Raw genomic sequence first — 24,275 nt, 5'->3', positions numbered from 1 at the left:
CACACACACACACACACACACACACACACACACACAGAGTCTCTGTCTCTCCCTCACACACACACAAACACACACACATACTCATTTCCATCTGTCCGCCTGTCCATCTATCTATATACACACACAGTCTCTCTCTCTCCCTCACACACACATACATACATACACACACACACACAAACACATACTCATTTCCATCTGTCCGCCTGTCCATCTATCTATATACACACACAGTCTCTCTCTCTCCCTCACACACACACACACATACATACATACACACACACACACAAACACATACTCATTTCCATCTGTCCGCCTGTCCATCTATCTATATACACACACAGTCTCTCTCTCTCCCTCACACACACACATACATACATACACACACACACACAAACACATACTCATTTCTATCTGTCCGCCTGCCCATCTATCTATATACACACACAGTCTCACACATGCACACACACACAGTCTCACACACATGCACACACACAGAGTCTCGCACATGCACACACACACACTAAACACATTTGAAGGTGAGTTGTTGTTGTTGTTTTCTATTAGCAGGCAAATTAATTGCACTCACATCACTGACATGTGGATGTATGCAGACATGGTGATGCGTGGTTTGAATATGAAATTGAAATTTCTATGACACAGGTTGGAATACGAAATAATATCAGTGGTTGTTATTATTAACTTAACCAGCATTAAGAATTTGTGACCTGGCAGAGTTGTTAGCAAGCTGGACAAAATGCCTAGCAATGATCTGAGTTCAAATCCTGCTGAGGTTGACTTTACGTTTTTTTTTCCTTTCAGGGTTAGGAAACTAAGTACCAGTTGAGCATGGAGGTTGATGTTATCAACTCAGCCCCTTCCCTAAAATTTCAGGCCTTGTGCCTAAAGAGAAAGGGTTACATTAACCAACATTAAATGATCTGGCTTCTGTGGATTAAAGGTGTAATAGGAACTGAAATCCGTTGATGTCTCACAGTGTGTTTTGCATTACGGATTATCTTCTTATCTTTTATCTTTAACTCGCTTCCATCATTGAACCGTGGCCATACTGGGGCACTGCCTTGAATGCTTTAACTGGACAAATCTAGCCCAGTACTTACTATTTAAGTTTGATACTTATTGTAGTGGTCTTTTGTTGAACTGCTAGGTTATGGGAATGTAAACAAACCAACAGCTGTTCTATATTTAAGAGATGAGGAGTTGATGCAATCGACTAACCTCCTGCCCAAAGTTGCTGGCCTTGTGCCAGAATTAGAAACCAATATTTACTTATGCTCTCCTCTTGTATTTTGAGTTCGTACTTTGCCTAGGTCATCCTTGCCAGTCGTCCTTCCAGGTTCAATAAAATTAAGTAATTGCCAAATAGAGTGGTTCGTTTAATCAACCGTACCTTTCCTGAAAAATATGTATTTTTGTGCCAAAATTAGAAATCAATATTATATATGTTAAAGATCATTGGAAAATACTCAATAAAATAATGGTTTAAAATTTTCTAGAATCTGACTGATTAATGACACTTAACATTTGAATGTTTCAGAATAATGTTTTCTTGGTGATGATGATGGTGGTGGTGGTGGTGATGGTGATGATGAAGTTCTAAAAACAGAAACAATCCCTGTAATAATAGGTACATTAGGTATGGACTGGCTACTGTGCAGGTGGCACGTAAAAAACACCATTTGAGTGTGGCCGTTGCCAATACCACTTAATTGGCACGTAAAAGCACCCACTACACTCTCGGAGTGGTTGGCATTAGGAAGGGCATCCAGCTGTAGAAACTCTGCCAGATCAAGATTGGAGCCTGGTGCAGCCATCTGGTTCGCTAGGCCTCAGTCAAATCGTCCAACCCATGCTAGCATGGAAAGCGGACATTAAACAATGATGATGATGATGATAACTCTTTCTACTATAGGCACAAGGCCTGAAATTTGTGGAGAGGGAGTAAGTTAATTACATTGATCCCAGTACTTGACTGGTACTTAATTTATCAATCCCAAAAGGCTGAAAGGCAAAGTTGACCTTGGCGGAATTTAAATGTAAAGACAGGCAAAATACCATTAAGCATTTTACCTGGCATGCTAACGACTGCCAGCTCGCCACCTTGAGGACAATAATAAGAAGAAGAATGGGTTTAAATTTTGGCACAAGGCCAGAAATTTGTAGGGAAGGGTATATCAGTTACATTGATCCCAATATTCAATTGGTATTTATTTTATCAACTCTGTAAAGATTAAAGGCAAAGTAGACCTCAGCAAAATTTGAACTCAGAATGTGAAAACAGATGAAATGCCACTAAGCATTTTGCTAGCAAGCCTGCCAGCTCACTGCCTCAATTTATATTATACTAATTCTAATTTATATTATATTAGTTTTTGGAGAATTATAAGTGGAGGTTGGTGGATTAGCAGAATCATCAGAACATCAGACAAAATGCTTTGCAGATTTTTAGTAGCACAGTTCTTTAATTTCTGCAATTTAAATCCCTCTTTGGTTGGTTTTGCTTTCATTTCTTCTGGGTCATTAAGATAAATACTAATTGAGTACTAGGGTTGATATAATCTACTGTTCTCTTCCCCAGAAAATATTGATTGTGCTGATCACAGATATGTGGATTTCTCAATTACTGAAAGATCAAGTAATTGACGATTTATCTGCACTAATGAGCGAGATAAATAATTAGTAATATTATAGTGGAAATATTGTAAAACAAACTAACTTTTTATATTTGCAAAGTCTTGTTTATTTGATTGTAATTTTTTTTACTTCTAATTTCATCTTCAGTTGTGATAAATAGTTAATATAATATTTAGTGCAATTGTTACTATTTAGCGGGGTAGTTAATAGTTAATATTACTAACGAGGATAATAGTCCAAAAATATTATGATCTTATCAATAATAAGATTATTAATAATCTTATTACATCTTATTAACTTTAGTATTATTTTGAGTAGAGGAGTAGAAGTGAAACAGCAGAAATGTTGAAACAATTTTAGCCATTTCACTTGCACAGGTTAATGAGTTGCAAACATGAATATTTACGCTCCGTGCTTCTGTCTCCATATAAATCTAAGAACTTTACACTCATTATAAAAATCGGTACTGGCTTCCTATATTTGCATTAGGTCACAAAATTGTAAGGAGAGAAACAGTGTTGATTAAATTGACTGCTGTATGTTACTAGTACTTAATTGATCTCCAGAACGATGGTGACTCCAGAATGTGGGCTTAGAATGATAAGGGAGATAATCAAACACTGCAAACAGTCTGACGTTAGACCTTTTTGCAGATAACTCATCATTGCCGGGAGTAACTATGAATGGGGATTAACTCCCATTTATAGCTATTCCCTCTTCACTGACTTAGCTAATTATTGAAAATGCATGTGCATTGTAATACTCTTTACTTCACTTCCTGAAGTAAGAGGTCAGCAAAGCCCATTAACAAAGGATGTATACATCTTTCCATAGAAGGTTAAGTAATGGCGTACCACACATGGTTATAGCTTGCATATAACTTCCTATCTTTTATATGTGACTGTATATAGGAGGCGCAATGGCCCAGTGGTTGGGGCAGCGGTCGTAGGATCGTGGTTTCGATTCGCAGACCGGGCATTGTGAGTGTTTAGTGAGCGAAAATATCTAAAGCTCCACGAGGCTCCGGCAGGAGGTGGTGAACCCTGCTGTACTCTTTCACCACAACTTTCTCTCACTCTTTCTTCCTATTTCTGTTGTACCTGTATTTCAAAGGGCCAGCCTTGTCATGCTCTGTGTCACGCTGAATCTCCTCGAGAACTACATTAAGGGTACACATGTCTGTGGAGTGCTCAGCCACTTGAACGTTAATAAATGAGCTGCGATGTCACTGGTGCCAAGCAGTATCGGCTTTTGCCTTTCCCTTGGATAACATCGGTGGCGTGGAGAGGGGAGGCTGGTATGTGTGGGCAACTGCTGGTCTTCCATAAAAAACCTTGCCCAGACTTGTGCCTCGGAGGGTAACTTTCTTGGTGCAATCCCATGGTCATTCATGACCGAAGGGGGTCACATAAAAAAAGTATATGTGATTCTGTTGAGTAATAGTGTATCGTTTGATAATGCATTATATTAACCCTTTCATTACTAACCTGGCTGAAACCACCTCAGGCTCTGTAGTACAAATGTCTTGTTTACATAAATTCTGAATTAAAATCTTCCACCAAACCTTAGTCACAATTTATGTTCCTAACACTAGCTTAATGATAACTAAGTTATTTTACTAAATTCATTGTTATATTTAAAATTAATTGAAAGAAACACAGAGCATCTCAACAGAAACATGGTAACAAAAGAGTTAAAATATATAATAGAGAAACAATTCTTAACCCTTTCATTACCAACCTGGCTGAAACCGGCTCTGGCTCTGTAGTACAAATGTCTTGTTTTCATAAGTTTTGAATTAAAATCTTCCACCAAATCTTAGTCACAATTTATGTTCCTAACACTAGCTTAATGATAACTAAGTTATTTTACTAAATTCTATGTTATATATAAAATAATAGAAAGAAACACGGAGCATCTCAAAATAAATATGGTAACAAAAGAGTTAAGGCAGCTAGCTGGCAGAATCATTAACATGCCAAACAAAATGTTTAGCAGCATTTCATCTTCATCTTTGCCTTTCATTTTTCTGGGGTTGATGTAACCAAGTAGCCCATCCCATAAAATTTCAGGTCTTGTGCCTATAATTGAAGGGATTAGTAATGCATGTAGTGTGCATTATTGCATGAATTATTGTGTTTGTGCATATGGAAATACAGCATGTGAAGATAACTGAAAAAAGTAAAAGGAAATAAAGAGAAAATAGAGATTCGATAATACAAGCATATATAACTCAATATTGATCATGTTGAAATATTTCCTATTTCATAGTAGACATATAAGGACAGTTCCAAAAATCTCGGTGATTTTATTTTAAAGGTTTGTTGTTGAAATTTCTTCATACTGTGCCACTTAGCCACAGAAACAAACATACTTTTATATTACTTATGTATTTTTATGGTTGAGTGCCTGCTGAAGAAAGGCTGTGAATAGATTTTCATTCCTGAGCAAAGTTATTTTAACATATTTATATAGTTAATGATATTGTGAAGAAAGTATATCAATAACATTTTACTTCTGAAACTAAAAGTATATGGTTTTAAACCTACATGAAAAATATATGTATATTGTGTTGTATAATAATTGAATTTTTGTCCAAATAATCCAGCTGTTGTTGTCAGCCCTGAATAATATATAAGCTTATAATGTTTGATATAATTTACATTAAAATCTTAGCCATTAAATCATAATGTATAATATTTTTTTGTAGTCATCTTGTAGGAAGGTTGTTGTAAGAATTAATTGTTCTTGTGATATTAAATAAAGTTGCCAATTATTCACGTTTGGATTGTTGTTGTTGTTTTTTTTAATTCTTGTATTGCTACTGAATGTTATTCTTCCTTGTCTCAAAAGTGAGGTTGGAGAGGAACTTGTTCATCATTATGAAAACAATGATAAAAAGTGCACCTTGTGTGGTCAGAGTTTTCAACATCTGACAAGACAAAAAATAATAACTAACAAATAAATCATCATCATCATCATCATCACCACCACCACCATCACCACCACCATCATCATCATCATCGCCACCACCATCATCATCATCACTATCATCATCATCATCACCACCACCACCACAATCATCATCATCATCACCACCACCATCATCATCATCATCACCACCACCACCATCACCATCATCATCGCCACCACCATCATCATCATCACTATCATCATCATCATCACCACCACCACCACCATCATCATCATCATCACCATCATCATCACCACCACCACCATCACCATCATCATCGCCACCACCATCATCATCATCACTATCATCATCATCATCACCACCACCACCATCATCATCATCATCATCACCACTACCATCATCATCACCATCACCACCATCATCATCATCACCATCACCACCATCATCATCATCATCATCACCATCGTCATCACCATCACCATCATCATCATCATCATCATCATCCTTTAACGTCCGCTTTCCATGCTGGCATGGGTTGGACGATTTGACTGAGGACTGGCGAACCAGATTGCTGCACCAGGCTCCAATCTGATCTGGCAGAGTTTCTACAGCTGGATACCCTTCCTAACGCCAACCACTCCGAGGGTGTAGTGGGTGCTTTTACGTGCCACCGACACGAGGGCCAGTCTGGTGGTACTGGCAATGGCCATGCTCAATGTATAAATAAAATAAGATAAAACAAAAAAGATAGTGTGAGACTACCATAGGCAACTGACAATGGCTCACTGCCAGATGGAAAAATAAGGCATACTACCACACCAGTAAGTAGAAGAGATAGTTATGGGTCCTTCATTATTACTGTTGAATCAGTGGTTTTATATGGCAGCGAGCTGGCAGAATCGTTAGCACGCCGGACGGAATGCTTGGCGGTATTTCGTCTGTCTTCACATTCTGAGTTCAAATTCCGCCGAGGAAATTGCCTTTCATCCTTTCGGGGTCATTTAAATAAGTACCAGTTGCGCACTGGAGTCGATGTAATCGACTTGATCCATTTGTCTGTCCTTGTTTGTCCTCTCTGCGTTTAGCCCCTTGTGGGTAGTACAGAAATAGGTATTATATGGCAGTGGAACGTGAACAGTGAGAGGAAATTATCAAACAGGCTAGATGGCTGCTACACAAGGATGCTACAAATGGCTCTAAATGTGAAATGGCAGCAACATACGACAAATGAAAGCTTTTATGGAAACCTGCCAAAAGTTAGTGAGAATATCAGGCAAAGATGGCTGTAACTATCTGGTCAGTGCATGTGCCACTCTGAACTGTAAGCATCCAAATTAATCTTGCAGAACTCATTTCATGGTGATGTAAGAAAAGGAAAACATTGTCACACTTAAATTGATAACTCGATTGCAGACACAGGCCTGGAATGTGTCCAGGACCTCAAGGCAGTGATGCTGCACCAGGAGGTGTGGTAGGTGGATTTCGTTGCTGTGGCCTGGGTTAGAATCTAGCCATTGGAAGAAGCCAAGATTTATATGAAATACTTTGAAGACATCATCATCATTTAATGTCTGTTTTCCATGCTGGCATGGGTTGTATGGTTTGACTGGATCTGATGAGCCACAGAGCTGATGATCTATAGATGTTGTCATGCGTAGAGCTAACCAGATCCAACAGCGCTTTCCATCACTGGTGGTCCTGTGCCAGCCCCTCTGCATTCTCCAAAGTGATGTTGATCCTCTGGAGATCTTCCCCAATCATGACCAATTATCTGGTGCAGGGCCTGCCATGAGGCCTCTTCCAGCCCGCAGCTGCTGTGTCAAATGAAAGTAAAGCCCTGGTAGGATGATCTAGCAGGAGATGGAGGAGTTGTCCATACCAGTGCATCATGCTGCCCCACATCTTTAAATAGGGCCTTAAGGCTCAATTCAGATGGCTATGAGAAACTTCTGGAGACTGAAGTCAAACTCTGGGTGTTGAGGGTTACTGCTGGAAGGTCGTCATATGTGCAGCAGCAGGATTCATCTCCTTGTCATATCCCCAGAAAGAGTCAGAAGGGGTTGTCTGATGATAATTTATACAACTTCACCAGCCCCAATTTCTGTCCTTCTATATCCCTTGATTATAATCCCAAGGAGTGCTCTGCGTGGGGAATGGTTGAGAAAGACATCAACTGCTCTGCCTGCTGCACCAAGGCCAAGTTAGTGGCCAGGATCAAGGAGCTGTTTGATGATCTCTCCAGGGATACAGTGAGAGATGCATATACTAGGTTCCTGAACCATCTTGAGGTCATGGTGTAAGCTGAGGGCAGCTACTTCAAGTAAACTGTTATCTCCTAAGTATAATCTAGTTGATAATTTTTGATTTTTTAAAACGCTTTTACCTTCAGATGGGATATTGTGCTTTCTTTTCCTTTTATGCAAGCTGTAAAATTTAGCCCAAACACTCTGTATGTTTAGCAAGATATATGGCTAGACATTTGGTACCAGATGGCTTGGCTGAGAAAGGAACGACTGCAAGCTGGTGAATGTGTGTGCTCCTTAACCTATAGCACTAAAAAAGAGGCTTTTGGTATGCATTATATTAACCTCTTTGCTATGTTTTGCCATTTATTTGTTACATAAATGTTGCTATACCATAGTGAATTATTTACCTCATAACAACTGCCAGCAATCACAAGACAAAACAAATTTTCCAACAAAACCCATCCCTATTATAGTATGGACAGATGGAAGGGGCTGCAGAGACAGGCTTCTGTGGCCTCTTCCATCTGTCCTTCTGCAACGGCGCTTGTGGTGGTTTGGCCATGCATGTAGGCGTCTGGTGGGTGAACTGAGCCGTGATGTCCTTCTCCCAACTCAACTTCCCAACTGGCAGAAACGCGCAGGCGGGCAGCTGAAGACCTGGGTTACAACGATCAAGAAGGACCTCTCCGTGCTCACGGGACCGCAGGTGGTTGGCCTGCACCGATGGAACCGTGACTGGTTCATTATCTCCAGTGAACTGGCACAGGACCGTCATGCATGGGCTGCCATGGTTCAAGATGCCTTGAGGGTGGTAAAAGAAGCTGACTCAACCCGCCCAGGGTGAATATCGCCACAAGTAAGTAAGTATTATAGTATGACTGACAAGCTTATATAAGTCCAGTGAGACTTCTAGCTATTGGATAAATATTGGGTTGGTGTATAAATGTTGCAACTTTCTTTCAACAAATTTTATTCAACAAAAATAATAACATGTAACTAAAACATCTTTAAATGATTATTCTGGAGCATATTCACCATCTACTTCAATTACTGCTTCCCATTTGCTTGGCAGCTGGAATAATCATTTAAAGATGTTTTTTGTTAAATATTGTTATTGTTTTTGTTGAATAAAATTTGTTGAAAAATAGCCGCAATGATTATGCACCAACCCAGTATTGTTGTCCGAGCTGGCAGAACCGTTAGCACACCGGGCGAAATGCGTAGTCTTATTTCGTCTGCCGTTACGTCCTGAGTTCAAATTCTGCCGAGGTCGACTTTGCCTTTCATCCTTTCGGGGTCAATAAATTAAGCGCCAGTTACGCACTGGGGTCGATGTAATAGACTTAATCCGTTTGTCTGTCCTTGTTTGTCCCCTCTGTGTTTAGCCCCTTGTGGGTAATAAAGAAACATATATTGATAAAACTTTTTGACCACACATACACACACAGAGTCTTTCTCTCTCTCTCTCTCTCTCTCTCTCTCTGTCCCTTTCTTTCTTTCTCTCTCTCTCTCTCTCTTCTTTCCTTTCTTTCTTTCTTTCTAGGTATTTACCCATAGCATTATAAATCATACAAAAAAAGTGATTGTACATCCATACCATATAAACCGAATGTGTGACCTACGTTTCATTCCTAGACAGGGTTTTTCCCTTACTCCATAAATATATTTGCAAAAAGGCATGAACGTTGCAACTTCCAATCTTTCCCACTCGAAACCAACAGAGTTGATCAACCATTAACAGACGCTTTCAATCATGAAATGTCAGCTAAGCAATTCTGTTCATTGCAACTGTGCACAAAATAAATAAATATTTATCTTATTTATTTATTTATTGAGATGCAGACAAGATCAGTAGAAAAGGTCAAAAGTTGAGACTTTGATACTCAAACCAAATGACTAATTAATAATAATAATAATAATAAAAATAATATAATAATAATCGGTGTTGCTAGGGACAGGTAGGATACTTGAGAGGGTTTGTGGCATCTAAGGTTACTTGTTGTAGTCTGATGTTAGGAATTTTTCTTTTCCAATAATCTAATCTGTTGTGTGTATATGAATACTAATAATAATAATAATAATAATCCTTTCTACTAAAGGCACAAAGCCTGAAATTTGAGGGAGAGGGGACTAGTCGATTACATCAACCCCAGTGTTTCACTGGCATTAATATATTGACCCCAAAAGAATGAAAGCTGACCTCAGTGGAATTTGAACTCAGGAGGTGATGATGGATGAAATGCCACTAAACATTTTGCCCGGCGTGCTAACGGCTTTGCCAGCTTACCACCTTAATAATAATAATCTTCTTTATGCTATAATAAGAGCCGTGTAAAAGTGATATCAGTGGTAATCGGAGCATTGGGTTCAATCCCATTGAAACTTTAACCCTTTGGTGTTCAAATTTCTCTATCGAATGTAATACTTTTTCACTCAAATTGTTTTGAATTAATCATGCATTATGTTATAGCTTTGAGGTTTCAATGATATGATTGTTTATTTTTAGAGTGTCACTATAGGTTAGGTGTGAGAGGCTAGATATGGCCAGTTTGAATATAAAACATGCAGAATATTTGGGCCGGATATGGCCGGTTTAAACACCAAAGGGTTAAGACTCTTTAAGGCAACTGGAAATCCCATGCAAAATTGATGTCTTGCAAACAGCAGCCTTATTTGGCACAGCGCACATCTTAAAGAAAGTATTATCTGTCTGAGGTCCTTATTGTGACTTGTCAGATGATTATGAAGGAATAATAACAAGAGCACTCAGAGGGTGAAAACATCCACTAAGGCAACACCAATGTCCTTCGTATATTTTACCCCAGTGTCACTTTGATGGTGGGAGCTGCTCTCTCACTTGATAATAATAATAATAATAATAATAATAACAATAATAATAATACACTGGAAGCTTTGAAAGAAGTTGGGGTTTGAAGCAAGAAGTACATGGTACAATCATCAGGTAGGAAGAATACTTAAGTTGGAAACATGCAAGATTTTGTGAGATTTTCCATTTCAAGCAGTTAAGAAGATAGAAATCAGACATTACAATAACAGAAATGGAATTTGTTTTCTGATTGATCTACCATGTCCATTCGATTTCAGGATTGTGAAGAAAGATAAAAAGTTGAAAAAATACAGCCCCTTAAAATTTGAGATTGTGAGGATTTGGAACATGAAATCTGTAAAGGTTATACTGGTGATAATTAGTACATTAGGGATTGGGGAGTGATGTCACTGGCACATGATTAAAGGAAATTGGAATGTAATGTCCTGTAGAGATTCTGCAGAATGTTTGCCTCTTAGGAAGAAGTATTGGGTTGTCTGGAAAGTTCATGCCAATTTTTAAAGGAAAGAAAAAGGTCAATAAATACTCGCCATTACATTTTTAATCAACCAAATATGAACCATTTTCTTGCACAATGCGTCTCCATCTTTCCTTTAACTTGAAAATACCCTCTTCCCAGAATTGAGGTGGTTTCATGGAAAAGAATTCATCAAGGTATCTTTTTACGTCACCCAAGGGATTGAAATTTTTACCATTAAGACTATTCTGCAGAGACCTGAATAAGTGGAAATCCGAAGGAGCAATATCTGGTGAATATGCAGGGTGGGGTAACACATCCCAGCTGATCTGCAGCAATTTTTGTCTGGTTCCCAAAGCATCATGTGCCAAAAATGAACTTTCTTATCTTTCATTTTAAAGGGTTACAGAATTAACACAGGTTATAGGAACATAAACCTTCTTTCATGAAAAGATAGCTTAAACTGTTCTCTAAATGGAGGTGTAGTCAAATCCTATTTTATGGACTCAACATGTTCTAAAATAAGTCGAAAGGTAAGCTACTATAAATCGGCAGAAACTTTCCAAATAACCCAATACATAAGATTGCTTTACGTAAATTGGTACATCACAGGTATTGAGAAGAGGATTGTCACTGTCAAAATGACTACCATCCATGTAAATAATTTTTTCTACATGACTTTATTTGATTTTGTAAATAAGCAATGTGGTGTTTTTTTTTTATGGCCTATTGATGTATATAGTGAGTTTCTTTACCCTTGGTGTTGGGAAGACACTTGACAAGAAATACAAACAAAATGGAAAGAAGAAAATATAGCAAAAAACAACAACAACAAATATATATACAAAGCCTGAAATTTGGAGAGGGATTAAATTAATTAGTGGATTAAATTAACCTTACTACTTGATAGGTACTTTATTAACTCTGGAAGGATGAAAGGAATCTTCAGCCATATTGTAGATTGTAGGCTACAATACTGCCACACTCATTCATAAATATAAGCCAAAGATCAATTATGTGAAACTAATCAATTCTATGCTTTATTACCTCTGCCTTAGTGAAGGTGGAGGTATTGTTTTCAGTTGTGTTTGTTTGTTGGTTTGTCCTTGGACAAAATATCTCAAGAACCACTGGATAGATTTGGATGAAACTTTCAGGGATGTTTGGCCTCATGATTGGCACAAAGTGATTAGATTTTGGGATGGATACGGTACTGGACAAGGATTCTGGATTATTTTTCCTGTTTTTTTTTACTTAACTTTTGAGAGGGGTTGGGTTTATTTCAGATATTCTCGTTTGTGAGAGCAGTCAAGTTTATTTCAGATATTCTCATTTTAAAAGCATCTCTGGCTAATCATTGAGAGGATGTTGGTGCTGCTTTGGTGGAGGTTTGCACACTCTGAATGCTCTTGTTATAATTGGAATCAGACATCTGGTGGTTGAACTGGCATGATCACATCTGAAGACATAGCTCCATCTAGAAGACAGAGCTTTGTAGGATATCAATCCTGCTGCAATGCTGACTTGTTGATCAATCCCATCCAAACAAGCTCTGGTTTCACTGATGGATCTTCTCTCAATGATAGCTGCAATGAAATGATGAGCAGTTGGGCTGAAAAAAAAAAACAAGCTTGTGGGTGGGAGCAGTTTTGTATTGATAATTGATGACTGATAATTGATATTGATCTGGTTATTGAAGAAATAATTATGGCTCAGCTCACAAAAATGAGTTTTTTTTCTGTAATTCAAAGGTATATCATCATCATCATCATCATTGTTTAACGTCTGCTTTCCATGCTAGCATGGGTTGGACGATTTTGACTGAAGGCTGGCGAACCAGATGGCTGCACCAGGCTCCAATCTTAATTTGGCAGAGTTTCTACAGCTGGATGCCCTCCCTAAAGCCAACCACTCCGAGAGTGCAGTGGGTGCTTTTTACATGCCACCTGCATGGGGGCCAGTCAGGCGGTACAGGCAACGACCTTGCTCGAATCCTTTTACACATGCCACCATCACAGATGCCAGTAAGGCGACTTTGGTAACGATCACGCTTGAATGGTAATCTTATATTCTGTGTCATGCTGAATCTCTCTGAGAATTACATTAAGAGTACACATGTTTGTGGAGTGTTCAGTAACTTGCATGTTAATTTCAAGAGCAGGCTGTTCCATTAATTGGATCAACTGGAACAATTCTCGGCATAACCGATGGAGTGTCAGTAAATTATGCCTCTGCTGTTTAAATTTCCCTGTCATCCAGTAAGGGTCTATTAAGCACCAATTAAAGACTAAATCTTTAACATTTTAGTATTTAAACTGGTCATATACAGGTCAAATATTTTACCTGTTTTATGTTCAAACAGCCAGATCTGGCCTCTTACACTTATCCTACAATGTCTATGAGCAATCACATCATCAAAACCTCAAAACTATGAGATAATACATGATCAAGCTTAGTACAATTGCTGTCTGTCTTCCACACATATAGGCTTGTCCTTTCAGGTGCTCATACCATTTAAAAAGCACCTGTGCTGGTGCTGCATTAACACACCTGTGTCGGTGCTACATTTATTATTATTATTATTATTATTATTCTATGTTTGACTTTTGCTCTACATTTGCACAAGCTGGCTCCAAGTCTCACCCAGAGACCTCAAGAGACAACAAGTTGGAAGTTCATGTTGGTGTTATGCCTAGGGTGCCATATATTTGGTTTTGTACTTAGTGTTGTACTAGTGAATGCCTAAAAAACCATACGAAAATTATGTTTGTTTTAAAACTTGAGATTACAAAGGATATGAGCAGCTCCCAAGAGCACTATATTTTGAATTTCTGCCATTTTGGGGTTTCCTGGTATCCGAGTTAGGTAGCAATCAGCCCCTTTTGCTATCATTATTATTACTATTATTATTATGGCATTGGATTAACAGCACACTCTGTTAAGTGATTGGCATTAGGAAGGGCATCCAGACGTAGAAATCATGCCATAACAGACAGTTCCAATCCAAACAGCTCCCTGCTAGCAGGCTCCATGCCAAACCATCCGACCCATGCCAGCATGGAGAGCATATGTTAAATGATGATGATGATGATGATGAACATGAATAAATAAGCATTAAATTTGACAGAGTAGTCTAAATGCTAAATGGCTACAGCACTGATGAATGGTATGCAATCATCATTGCAACTTCTGGCTCAGGTGCTTTATTGTAATACTTTTGTTGAAGGCTGGTAGTCAGCCATTTCCAATAAAAACAGACATGTTTACATTTGTGCTTCAAATGCTTACAATGCTGAATAAAATGATTTTATTTAATTTATTATTATTTTTTTTTGTCAGAAACTATTTCTCATCATAACAGCATATATATATATATATATATTTACTGCTCTGATACCGCTGCCGTTGCCACTATTCTGCCGCTGCCATTGCCACTGCTCTGGCGCTGCTGCTACCACTGCTGCCGTGGCCATGGTGTATATATATATATATATTGGACTCGCAGTCGTAGGATCGCGGTTTCGATTCCCAGACCAGGCGTTGTGAGTGTATATTGAGCGAAAACACCTAAAAGCGACACGAGGCTCCTGCAGGGGGTGGTGCATGATCCCTGCTGTACTCTTTCGCCACAACATTCTCTCACTCTTTCTTCTGTTGGCCTGCTCTCTTAGCCAGCGGGCTGGCGTCATTTGAAAACGAAAAAACAATGCGAAGCACATTGTGACCAATGATGTGTAGCAACATCTGATAGCCTGGTCAGTCACGGTGATATATATATATATATGTATGTATGTATATATATATATATATATATAATAAACCTTTACATAAATAAATAACGTGAAATACACGAAGGGACGAACAAAAAGACAAACGGGTCACTCAAAGCCTTCGTTCTTCAGTCAGAAACTGATTCCTCATCGCGGATATATATGTGTGTGTGTGTGTGTATATATATATATATATATACACACATATATATATATATCATCATCGTTTAACGTCCGCTTTCCATGCTAGCATTGGTTGGACGGTTCGACCGGGGATCTGGGAAGCCAGAAGGCTGCACCAGGCTCCAGTCTGATCTGGCAGTGTTTCTACAGCTGGATGCCCTTCCTAACGCCAACCACTCCGTGAGTGTAGTGGGTGCTTTTTACGTGCCACCTGCACAGGTGCCAGACGGGGCTGGCAACGGTCACGGTCGGATTGGTGCATTTTACGTGCCACCGGCACGGCCATGTCCCCTCCCACTGTTTGACAACTGTTGATGGTTTGTTTGCATTCCCATAACTCAGGGTTTCGGGAAAATGAGTGCTGGAGTTGGTTTGTTTGCTTAAAACCCTGCAAGGTTGTTCCCCAGTATGGCTGCAGTCCAATGACCGAAACAAATAAAAGAATAAAGATAATCCTACTCATCTCTTTAATCTCTGAACTGAGAGTCCCCTCCTTCCCTGCTCTCTTTGAATAAAGCCAATTCACTTTCCCTTGTACACTGATAAAATAAATAGATTCTGTAAAAAATGTCTTAAATATAGGTGTAGGTGTGGCTGTGTGGTAAAAAGCTTGTTTCCCAACCACATGGTACTGGGTTCAATCCCTCAGCAAATGTTTTCTACAATAACCTCGGGCTAACTAAATCTTTGTGAATGGATTTGGTTGACGGAAACTGTAAGACTCCCGTCGTTTATACTCTCTCTCTTTTACTTGTTTCAGTCATTTTGACTGCGGCCATGCTGGAGCACTGCCTTTTAGTCGAGCAAATCGACCCCGGGACTTATTCCTTGTAAGCCCAGTACTTATTCTATTGGTCTCTTTTGCCGAACCACTAAGTGACGGGGACATAAACACACCAGCATCGGTTGTCAAGCAATGCTAGAGGGACAAACACAGACACACAAACATATACACACACACACACACATATATATATATATATACACATACATACATATATACGACAGGCTTCTTTCAGTTTCCGTCTACCAAATCCACTCACAAGGCTTTGGTCGGCCCGAGGCTATAGTAGAATACACTTGCCCAAGATGCCACGCAGTGGGACTGAACCCGGAAACATATGGTTGGTTAGCAAGCTACTTACCACACAGCCACTCCTGCGCCTATCTATGTATGTATATTTGTTTACTTGATTCAGTCGCATGACTGCGGTCATGCTGGAGCACCACCTTGACGGGTTTGTTTAGTCGAACAAATTGACTCCAAGATTTATCTTTAAGCCAAATACTTATTCTGTAATTATCTTTTTGCCGAACAGCTTAGTTGTGGGGACATAAACACACCAACGCTGGTTGTCAGACGGTGATAGGAGTGGGGGGGGACAAACAGATACAAAGACACATACACACACACATATATATACACCCATACACACATATATTCTTTTATTTGTTTCAGTCATTTGACTGTGGCCATGCTGGAGCACTGCCTTTAGTCGAGGAAATCAACCCTAGGACTTATTCTTTGTAAGCTTTGTACTTATTCTATTGGTCTCTTTTGACGAACTGTTAAGTTACGAGGACATAATCACCAGCATCGGTTGTCAAGCGAAGGTAGGCGGGGGACAAACACACACACACATAAATATATACACAAAGGGCTTCTTTGGTTGCTAAGCAAGCTACTCACCACATAGCCACTCCTGCGCCTATATATATATATAATATATATATATATATATATATATATATACAACGGGCTTCTTTCAGTATCCGTCTACCAAATCTACCCACAAGACTTTGGTCAACCCAATGCTATAACAGAAGACATTTGTCCAAAGTGCCACGTAGTGAGACTGAACCTGGAACCTCGTGGTTGGGAAGCAAGCTTCTTAACGCCCACCCACGCCTGTGTGTGTCTTTGTGTCGCTGTTTGTCCCCTACCATCGCTTGACGACTGGTGTTGGTGTGCTTACATCCCCCGTAACTTAGCGCTTTGGCAAAAAAAGACCGATAGAATAATTACTAGAATTAAAAAGAAAGTAAGTACTGTGGTCAAATAGTTCGATTAAAAATTCCTACCAGCCGTGCTCCAGCATGGCCGCGTGAATGAAACGAAAGTTGTTTGTGTGTGTGTGGGGGCGGGGGGGGGGCAACAAACACACACACACACATATAAATATATACACAACGGGCTTTGGTTGGTAAGCAAGCTACTTACTACGTAGCCACTCCTGCGCCTATATATATATATATATATATATATATATATATATATATATATATATATAATATATATATATATATTATATATATATATATATATATATATACTTTATTTAAAAGTAACAACTGGTGTTGGTGTGCTTACATCCCCCCGTAAATTAGCGCTTTGGCAAAAAAGGACCGATAGAATAAAATTACCGGAATTAAAAAGAAAGTAAATTCTGGGGTCAAATAGTTCGATTAAAAAATTCCTACAAGCCGTGCTCCAGCATGGCCGCGTGAATGAAACGAGTAAAAGATTAGAAAAATATCAACTGCGTCTCTGTGCACGTGCAGACATATTCTGGACTGCATTGAAGGAAAAGTAAACCTTTTTTTCACCAGCATTCATCTAAAAGAAAACCATCGATCTGCATAAAGCCTTTTTTTAAATCTGTATCTTCTTTTGCAAAGGCCAGACATTGCTCATCTGAACAAACTATGGTAAACTGGATGCACCTGTCTTGCAAACTGTTCCTCGGCACGTCCTTCATACATACACACACTTTCCGTTTATTTCTCGTTACCTTTTTGATTACTAAAAGCAATAATTGAAATGGAGTATTGAACGGATCTTCGTCTAGTTTCCCTTGACCAAAGTCTGAGGAGAGAGCGAAGGATAACAAAGCAAAGGGAAGTGAGCATTGTCAGTCTTTAGCAATGATTTTGTCTCATTAGACGTCAATGTCTGCATTATTTCGCCTAATCGGACTCAGAAAAATGGATATAAAAATAAACTATCAATATCAATCAGCAGTAAACTTTCTTTGAAATCAAGCTTTATTTTTACATCGATACATTCAAAGAGAATTTTAAACGTGTTACTACTATTCCAGTTTACTACAAGCAATTAAATTTTTTATTATCGTTCTTTTTTTTTCGTCAGACATTTTTGTTTTATTATTTTTTTTGTAGTTTTTTTTGGGAGGTTTTTTGTTTTGTAGTTATTTTTATTTTGTTTTTAATGTTGAATAGTAACAGAAATTATTCCAACCGGAAGTGAACCGGTAACACACTGTGTTGTCACTGCGCATGCGACTCAATATGGCTGCCAGCACAAGCAGCGTCCGTGAGGACTGCTTCTAAAATAGTCGCGAATTACGCACGAAGATGAGCAAATCAAGACGCAAGGTTACTGTTGATACAGCTAAATCGGTGTCTGATGAGAGCGAGAAGAGAAAACCAAGTGTTTTCGAGAGACTAGGACCTGGAGGCGGTCAAAGAAAATATGAGTATGAACCTGAGGTAAGGTGCTATTTACCCCCTTATCTCCACTCCGTCTCTGTGTGTGTGTCTCTGTATCCATTCTCTTCCATGTCTTCTCTTTCTCTGTCTCTCTTACCTTTTTCCTCTTCTTTTTAATGTTTTTGCGAGGGAAATTGATCTTCATGAAAACCCCTAAATCTTTAATAATCAAAGGATTTTCTAATATACTTAAAATACAACGTTCTATTGAACCTGATTGCCTTGTCATTAGTATTCTGTTTGTTTCAAATCTTCTCTTTCTCTGTCTCTCTCTTACCTTTTACTTCTTGTTTTTATGTTTTTGCGAGGGAAATTGATCTCCAGGAAAACCCCTAAATCCATGATTATTAAAAATGGTCCTAATATACTAAACTACAACGTTCGATTGGACCTGGTTGCCTTGTTTCAAGTCTTCTCTCTCTGTGTCTCTCTCTCACCTTTTACTTCTTATTTTTATGTTTTTGCGAGGGAAATTGCTCTTCACGAAAACCCCTAAATCTATAATCATTAAAGGATTTCCTCATATACTGAAAACACAACGTTCGATTGGACCTGATTGCCTTGTCATTATTAGTATTCTGCTTGTTTCAAGTCTTCGGTCATTGGCTCGTGTTGCAAGTAAACACAATACGCGTTGTTCCATTTTATTCATTGAATCGCACTCGACATCGGGGATGGAAATGCAATTTTCTCCCCGTTTCTTTCTCATCAAACACAACATACCACATATACATAAACCTACAAGAACCAAACATGTATAATTTAATAACACGAGCATTTTTCCAGAGCTGTTTTGCTTATATCATTTACGAGATAAATTGTCGCACCTTTTTTTCACGTTGAGGCCTCTCATTATTAATAAAGCATTTTATTATTATTTATTATTATTATTATTATTACAGTTTAATTCACCGGAAAAGAAAAAATATAAGCGATTTAGTAACAAGATAACAACGAGATCGTGGAAGAATTATTTAAAAAGAACATAATCACGTTGAAACAAATACAAATTGTGTAAAACAAGGTGCAGAAACGAAATAATAAAAAAGCATGGATGTAACATGATTTCGTTTTCCCCTCCTCTCTATTTATTTGCCTGCTGCCCTGAGTTGAGATCGAAAATTATTATATCTTGATTATTCGGGGATATGGAAGTTTTATTTCTGAAATACGTTAACATAAGTTAAATCAGAGGGAATTCTTAAGGCCTCAACCCTACAAAAAAAGAAAAAAACCCAAAAAACTATCGATTACTAATTGTATTTATACATTTTGTAGATAAAGGAGACCCTAGTTTTCCCTTTAACACACACAAGAAGCATTACCTTACCCACAAATGTCCCCTCACTGATTTTTTCCCCCTCATAACTTTCAGAAAAAGGGGTATTTTTTAAATGTCATTTTCAACATTTTAACTAAATTTTCAACAAATTGCTTTCAGATGTGTATATAGGAATTTGTTGGTAAAAAAAAAAAAATTAAAAAATTCCCGAGTGGGGGTGGGGAGAAGAGTTCTGGACCCTATTTTTTTTTCCTCGTGACTTTCAGAGAAATAGGTATTTCTTGATGAAATTTTCTGCAAATACATTTCAGGTAGTTTAGATTACGACTATATGGTAATTTATTGTTGAAAAATTGGGGGAAGGGCGGATATTTCACGCCCTCGACTTTGTTTCCTCATACGTCTTTGCTTCTTAACTACATGGTTCTGGGTTCAGTCCTACTGCATGGTACTTGAACAAGTGTCACCTACTATAACATCGGGCTTCACTAAAGCTTTGTGAGTGGATTTGATACACGGAAACTGAAAGAAGTCTGTCGTATATATATCTGTGTGTATGTGTTTGTCTGCCACTGCCGCTTAGCAACTAGTGTTGGTTTGTTTATGTTCCCATACTTTATCGGTTTGGCAAAAGTGAATGATAGAATAAGTGCCAGGATTTAAAAACCTAAATCCTGGGGTTGATTTGTTCGACTAAAAGGCGGTGCCCTGCATACCCACAGTTCTAAGACTGTAACATGTACATATAAAACATACTAGCAAAATTTAAAAAGAAAATAGAGATGAATTGTGTGGCATGGCTGTTTTTGATATCCTTCAGTTCCTTAGAACATACCCACGTGATTCCTGCTATTTCTAGCATGCGAAATGACTGTGTACAGGATGGATTACCTTTGAGTTTGTTGAAAAGGGAGAGATTAAGTCTGCGATAAAGATAATGAAAGAAATATATATATTCAATAATTAGTGTTAGCTTTGTACATACTGTTTTTTTCTTTTTTACAATGATTTAAAAGAATTTTTCTGGAGAACGTGACAAAAGTTATGGGTGCAAGGTTCTAATGAAATTTAGAAACTTTGATGGGATTAGACCCTGGATCCTCAACCAGGAATTGAAACCTCAGTCCGAATGCTTCCCCAGGCTTGTTTTCACTGTTTTCTGGATTTGCACTTGGAAATTTCAGAGACTCGGGTGTCACTTTCATCATTATCTGATGAGGGTGACAATACTGTGAATGAGATGCGCTCTGCTTTTCACTACCCATAAACCTAAATAAGATAACCGTGTTTATGATGCTGTTGTGTTTTGTAAGATTCTTGATGTGAAATAGTGTGTTGAACCAGATATTGTTAGGCTTGGAGATGGTCATACTTTGCCAATTAAACACACGTACTATGCGTGTTTAATTGGCGACATATGACCTATTCCAAGTATAATATATATATGTATATACACACAAATTTATTGGCAGTATTTTAGTTACTGATTTTTCTTTGCTTTAAAAATACCTGTTCTTTTAACATAATTGCATTTCATCTTATTGCTCTATTTCTTTTTATTTATTTATATATTATTGATGTTAGCTTCATCCATGTTGCATGTCTTGCTAGCCTTTTCCCCACATGCATGTCATATGTATACCTACGCATATACACTATAGGGATACATGATACAATAATATCAATACAGTGTAAAACATGCTCTCTTAAAGATAGCGTGTTCGCACTATATATATATATATATATATATATATATATATATATATATATATATATATATATGTGTGTGTGTATTGATTATTTTAATGATCTTCGAAACGAGGATTTTGTGTTCTTCGCTTCCTATCAATTGTTTTACTCTGACATTTGACTATTTTCTCCTTCTCTTCTACACCTAAAACTCCGCCAACTACCAAGATAAATCTCATCTCGTGTAATTTTCGTTTTGTTGTACTGTCGCAATTATCTCCCCACCTTTTTTCTTTCATCAAAACACACGCACAGACACACATATCCATCTGTGTTAAAAATGGGGTAAAAATAAACATGAAGTGTGGAATTTTGGCTGAAACCTGCAGTCAATTATAATGATAAAATGTGACTATCTGCTATCTTTTTTTTTTTTTTTTTTTTTTTTGTATTTACAAAAATAAACTAATCTTCAGTATTTGATCGGGAAATGATAAATGATAAAATATCTAAACTCGCCTCGTTTGTTTACGAAATAATAATTTCATATAAAAATATTGATTATTTTGCGACTAACGCTTCAGACCAACTCGCTTATGGAAATACAATATTTCTTTTTTTCTCTGTACGTGTAGACGATCTTTAGGTCTTCGCATCATCTCCATCTATTTTTAGTATGGTTTGTCTTTGTTTTTCCTATTGCAATCCACATGGAAGCTTAATGTTTATAAAGCTGGATTATTAGAATTTATGCGAGAGCGCCATAATAACAATCTTTATACTTTATTTATTTTTGTTTTGTTTTGCTATTACTCTTACCTTCGTAGTCGATATTTAGAGTTTACATCATCCTTATTATTAAATTATGGGATGTTGTGCGCAAATTGAGTTTTAGGTAGTAGTTTATGAGTATTTTAAATTCATTGTGATTCAGTTCTCGAGCATTATTCTGTAACCAATGCCGAATAATTGAGATTCCCATAATCATGAGTTTTTCAACCCTCATCATAGTGTTAAAACTTCTTCTTCTTCTTCTTCTTCTTTAAAAACAATTACTGCTGGGAGTTGATTCATTTCACTAAAATTCTTCAAGGCGGTGCCCCAGCATGGCCACAGTCTAATGAACGAAATCAGTAAAAGATAAAAGGATAAAAATAAAAAAAAACGATCCAATATCAGCATAGAGGTTCTTTTGTTGGTTCTCTCAGAAATTATTATTATTATTATTACTATTATTATTATTATTATTATTATTACTATTATTATTATTATTATTATTATTATGTTGATGATGGCAGCGAACAGGCAGAATCGTTACGTTCTGAGTTCTAATTCCTTCCAGGTCAACATCACTCTTCATCCTTTCCGTGGTCGATAAAATAAGTACCAGTTAACTACTGGGTCGATGTAATCGACTCTCTCCCTACAAAATTTCAGTCAGGTCTTGTTCCTGTAGTAGAAAGAATTAATATTATTATTTTAGATGTGTCTAAAAATATGGTATATTCACCTTTCCTTTCCATTCTGTATCATCTACCTGAAGGGATCTAATCTTCACCCTTTATCTCATGTCAGTCCATGCTGGTTTTTCTCCCAGTTCATTCATATATAAGGACCTGCGGTCATCAGTTGCTTTTTAATATCCATTGTTTTACCTTTCATGTAACTTGGATAGGCGTAGGAGTGGCTGTGTGGTAAGTAGCTTGTTTACCAACCACTTGGTTCCGGGTTCAGTCCCACTGCGTGGCACCTTGGGCAAGTGTCTTCTACTATAGCCTCAGGCTGACCAAAGCCTTGTGAGTGGATTTGGTAGACGGAAACTGAAGAAGCCCGTCGTATATATGTATATATATGTGTGTGTATATGTCTGTGTGTCAGTGTTTGTCCCCCCCCAACATCGCTTGACAACCGATGCTGGTTTGTTTACGTCCCCGTAACTTAGCGGTTTGGCAAAAGAGACCGATAGAATAAGTACTAGGCTTACAAAGAATAAGTCATGGAGGCGGTGCTCCAGCATGGCCACAGTCAAGTAAAAGAGTATACTCAACTTGCTTTGCTGATCAATGCTCTCATCTCAGTATCCTTTCCTTACCCATGTTCATTACAGATATTGCTATGTATAAACACTTTGTTACTGAAATATGTAACAGTTTCCTGGACTTCTCACCACCTTCTTGAAGTTACTGTACATTCAGTACATCCACTTTATGTCCTATCACGCCCTCGACTTTGTTTCCTCATACGTCTTTGCTTCTTAATTACATGGTTCTGTGTTCAGTCCTACTGCATGGTACTTGAACAAGTCTTACCTACTATAACATCGGGCTTCACTAAAGCTTTGTGAGTGGATTTGATACACGGAAACTGAAAGAAGTCTGTCGTATATATATATACTTATCTATATATATATCACATATATATATATATATACTTATCTATATATATATAAAAAGCAGGCCAACTGCATCTAGCGTGCCATCTAAGTAGTTCGTAAATTTCATTTACATTTGATACATTTAAAGTACTTTTTCCAGCTGCATAATACATATCTGATATTAAGTGCAAGTTCCTAATTTCAAATCATGTCTATGTATACTCATTTACATCTTTTTGAAATATTGACTGTGTTTGTTTTTCTCTTTTAATTTTGTTTCAAAAAAATTAAATTGGAAATGTTTATTAGTTATGGATCAGTTTTTGACA

At 37.7% G+C, this 24,275-nt stretch overlaps 1 protein-coding gene and 2 long non-coding RNA genes across 10 annotated transcripts in view; 2 read left to right on the top strand and 1 right to left on the bottom strand.

The window, feature by feature from the left end:
• LOC118767210 overlaps nt 1–1,659 on the top strand; it is a 2,116-nt gene extending 457 nt beyond the window's left edge. Inside the window, exons 2-3 of one of the 2 annotated variants that reach the window (XR_005003116.1) lie at nt 472–1,582; nt 1,613–1,659. This is a non-coding gene — a long non-coding RNA (uncharacterized LOC118767210). Of the gene's footprint in view, nt 1–423; nt 1,583–1,612 lie in introns of those variants that run through there. The other variant, XR_005003115.1, reaches the window with a different exon arrangement.
• The window catches only part of LOC118767211, a 17,501-nt gene extending 8,211 nt beyond the window's left edge, over nt 1–9,290 (bottom strand). Inside the window, exon 1 of the long non-coding RNA XR_005003117.1 lies at nt 9,280–9,290. This is a non-coding gene — a long non-coding RNA (uncharacterized LOC118767211). The remainder of the gene's footprint in view (nt 1–9,279) is intronic.
• Nucleotides 9,291–18,327: 9,037 nt separating this feature from the next.
• Nucleotides 18,328–24,275, top strand: part of LOC115221983 (zinc finger CCCH domain-containing protein 13) — an 86,288-nt gene continuing 80,340 nt past the window's right edge. For 4 of the 7 annotated variants that reach the window (XM_036511462.1, XM_036511465.1, XM_036511464.1 and 1 more), the window contains exon 1: nt 18,328–18,601. In XM_036511462.1, coding sequence (XP_036367355.1) covers nt 18,467–18,601 — 135 coding nt within the window. In that variant the 5' untranslated portion in view covers nt 18,328–18,466. The remainder of the gene's footprint in view (nt 18,602–24,275) is intronic. The other 3 variants (XM_029792085.2, XM_029792083.2, XM_036511463.1) reach the window with 1 other exon arrangement.

The sequence above is a fragment of the Octopus sinensis genome, linkage group LG19, assembly GCF_006345805.1.
Source record: "Octopus sinensis linkage group LG19, ASM634580v1, whole genome shotgun sequence".
In the NCBI taxonomy this organism is placed as follows: domain Eukaryota; kingdom Metazoa; phylum Mollusca; class Cephalopoda; order Octopoda; family Octopodidae; genus Octopus; species Octopus sinensis.
This window is presented reverse-complemented; position numbering and strand designations above follow the sequence as displayed.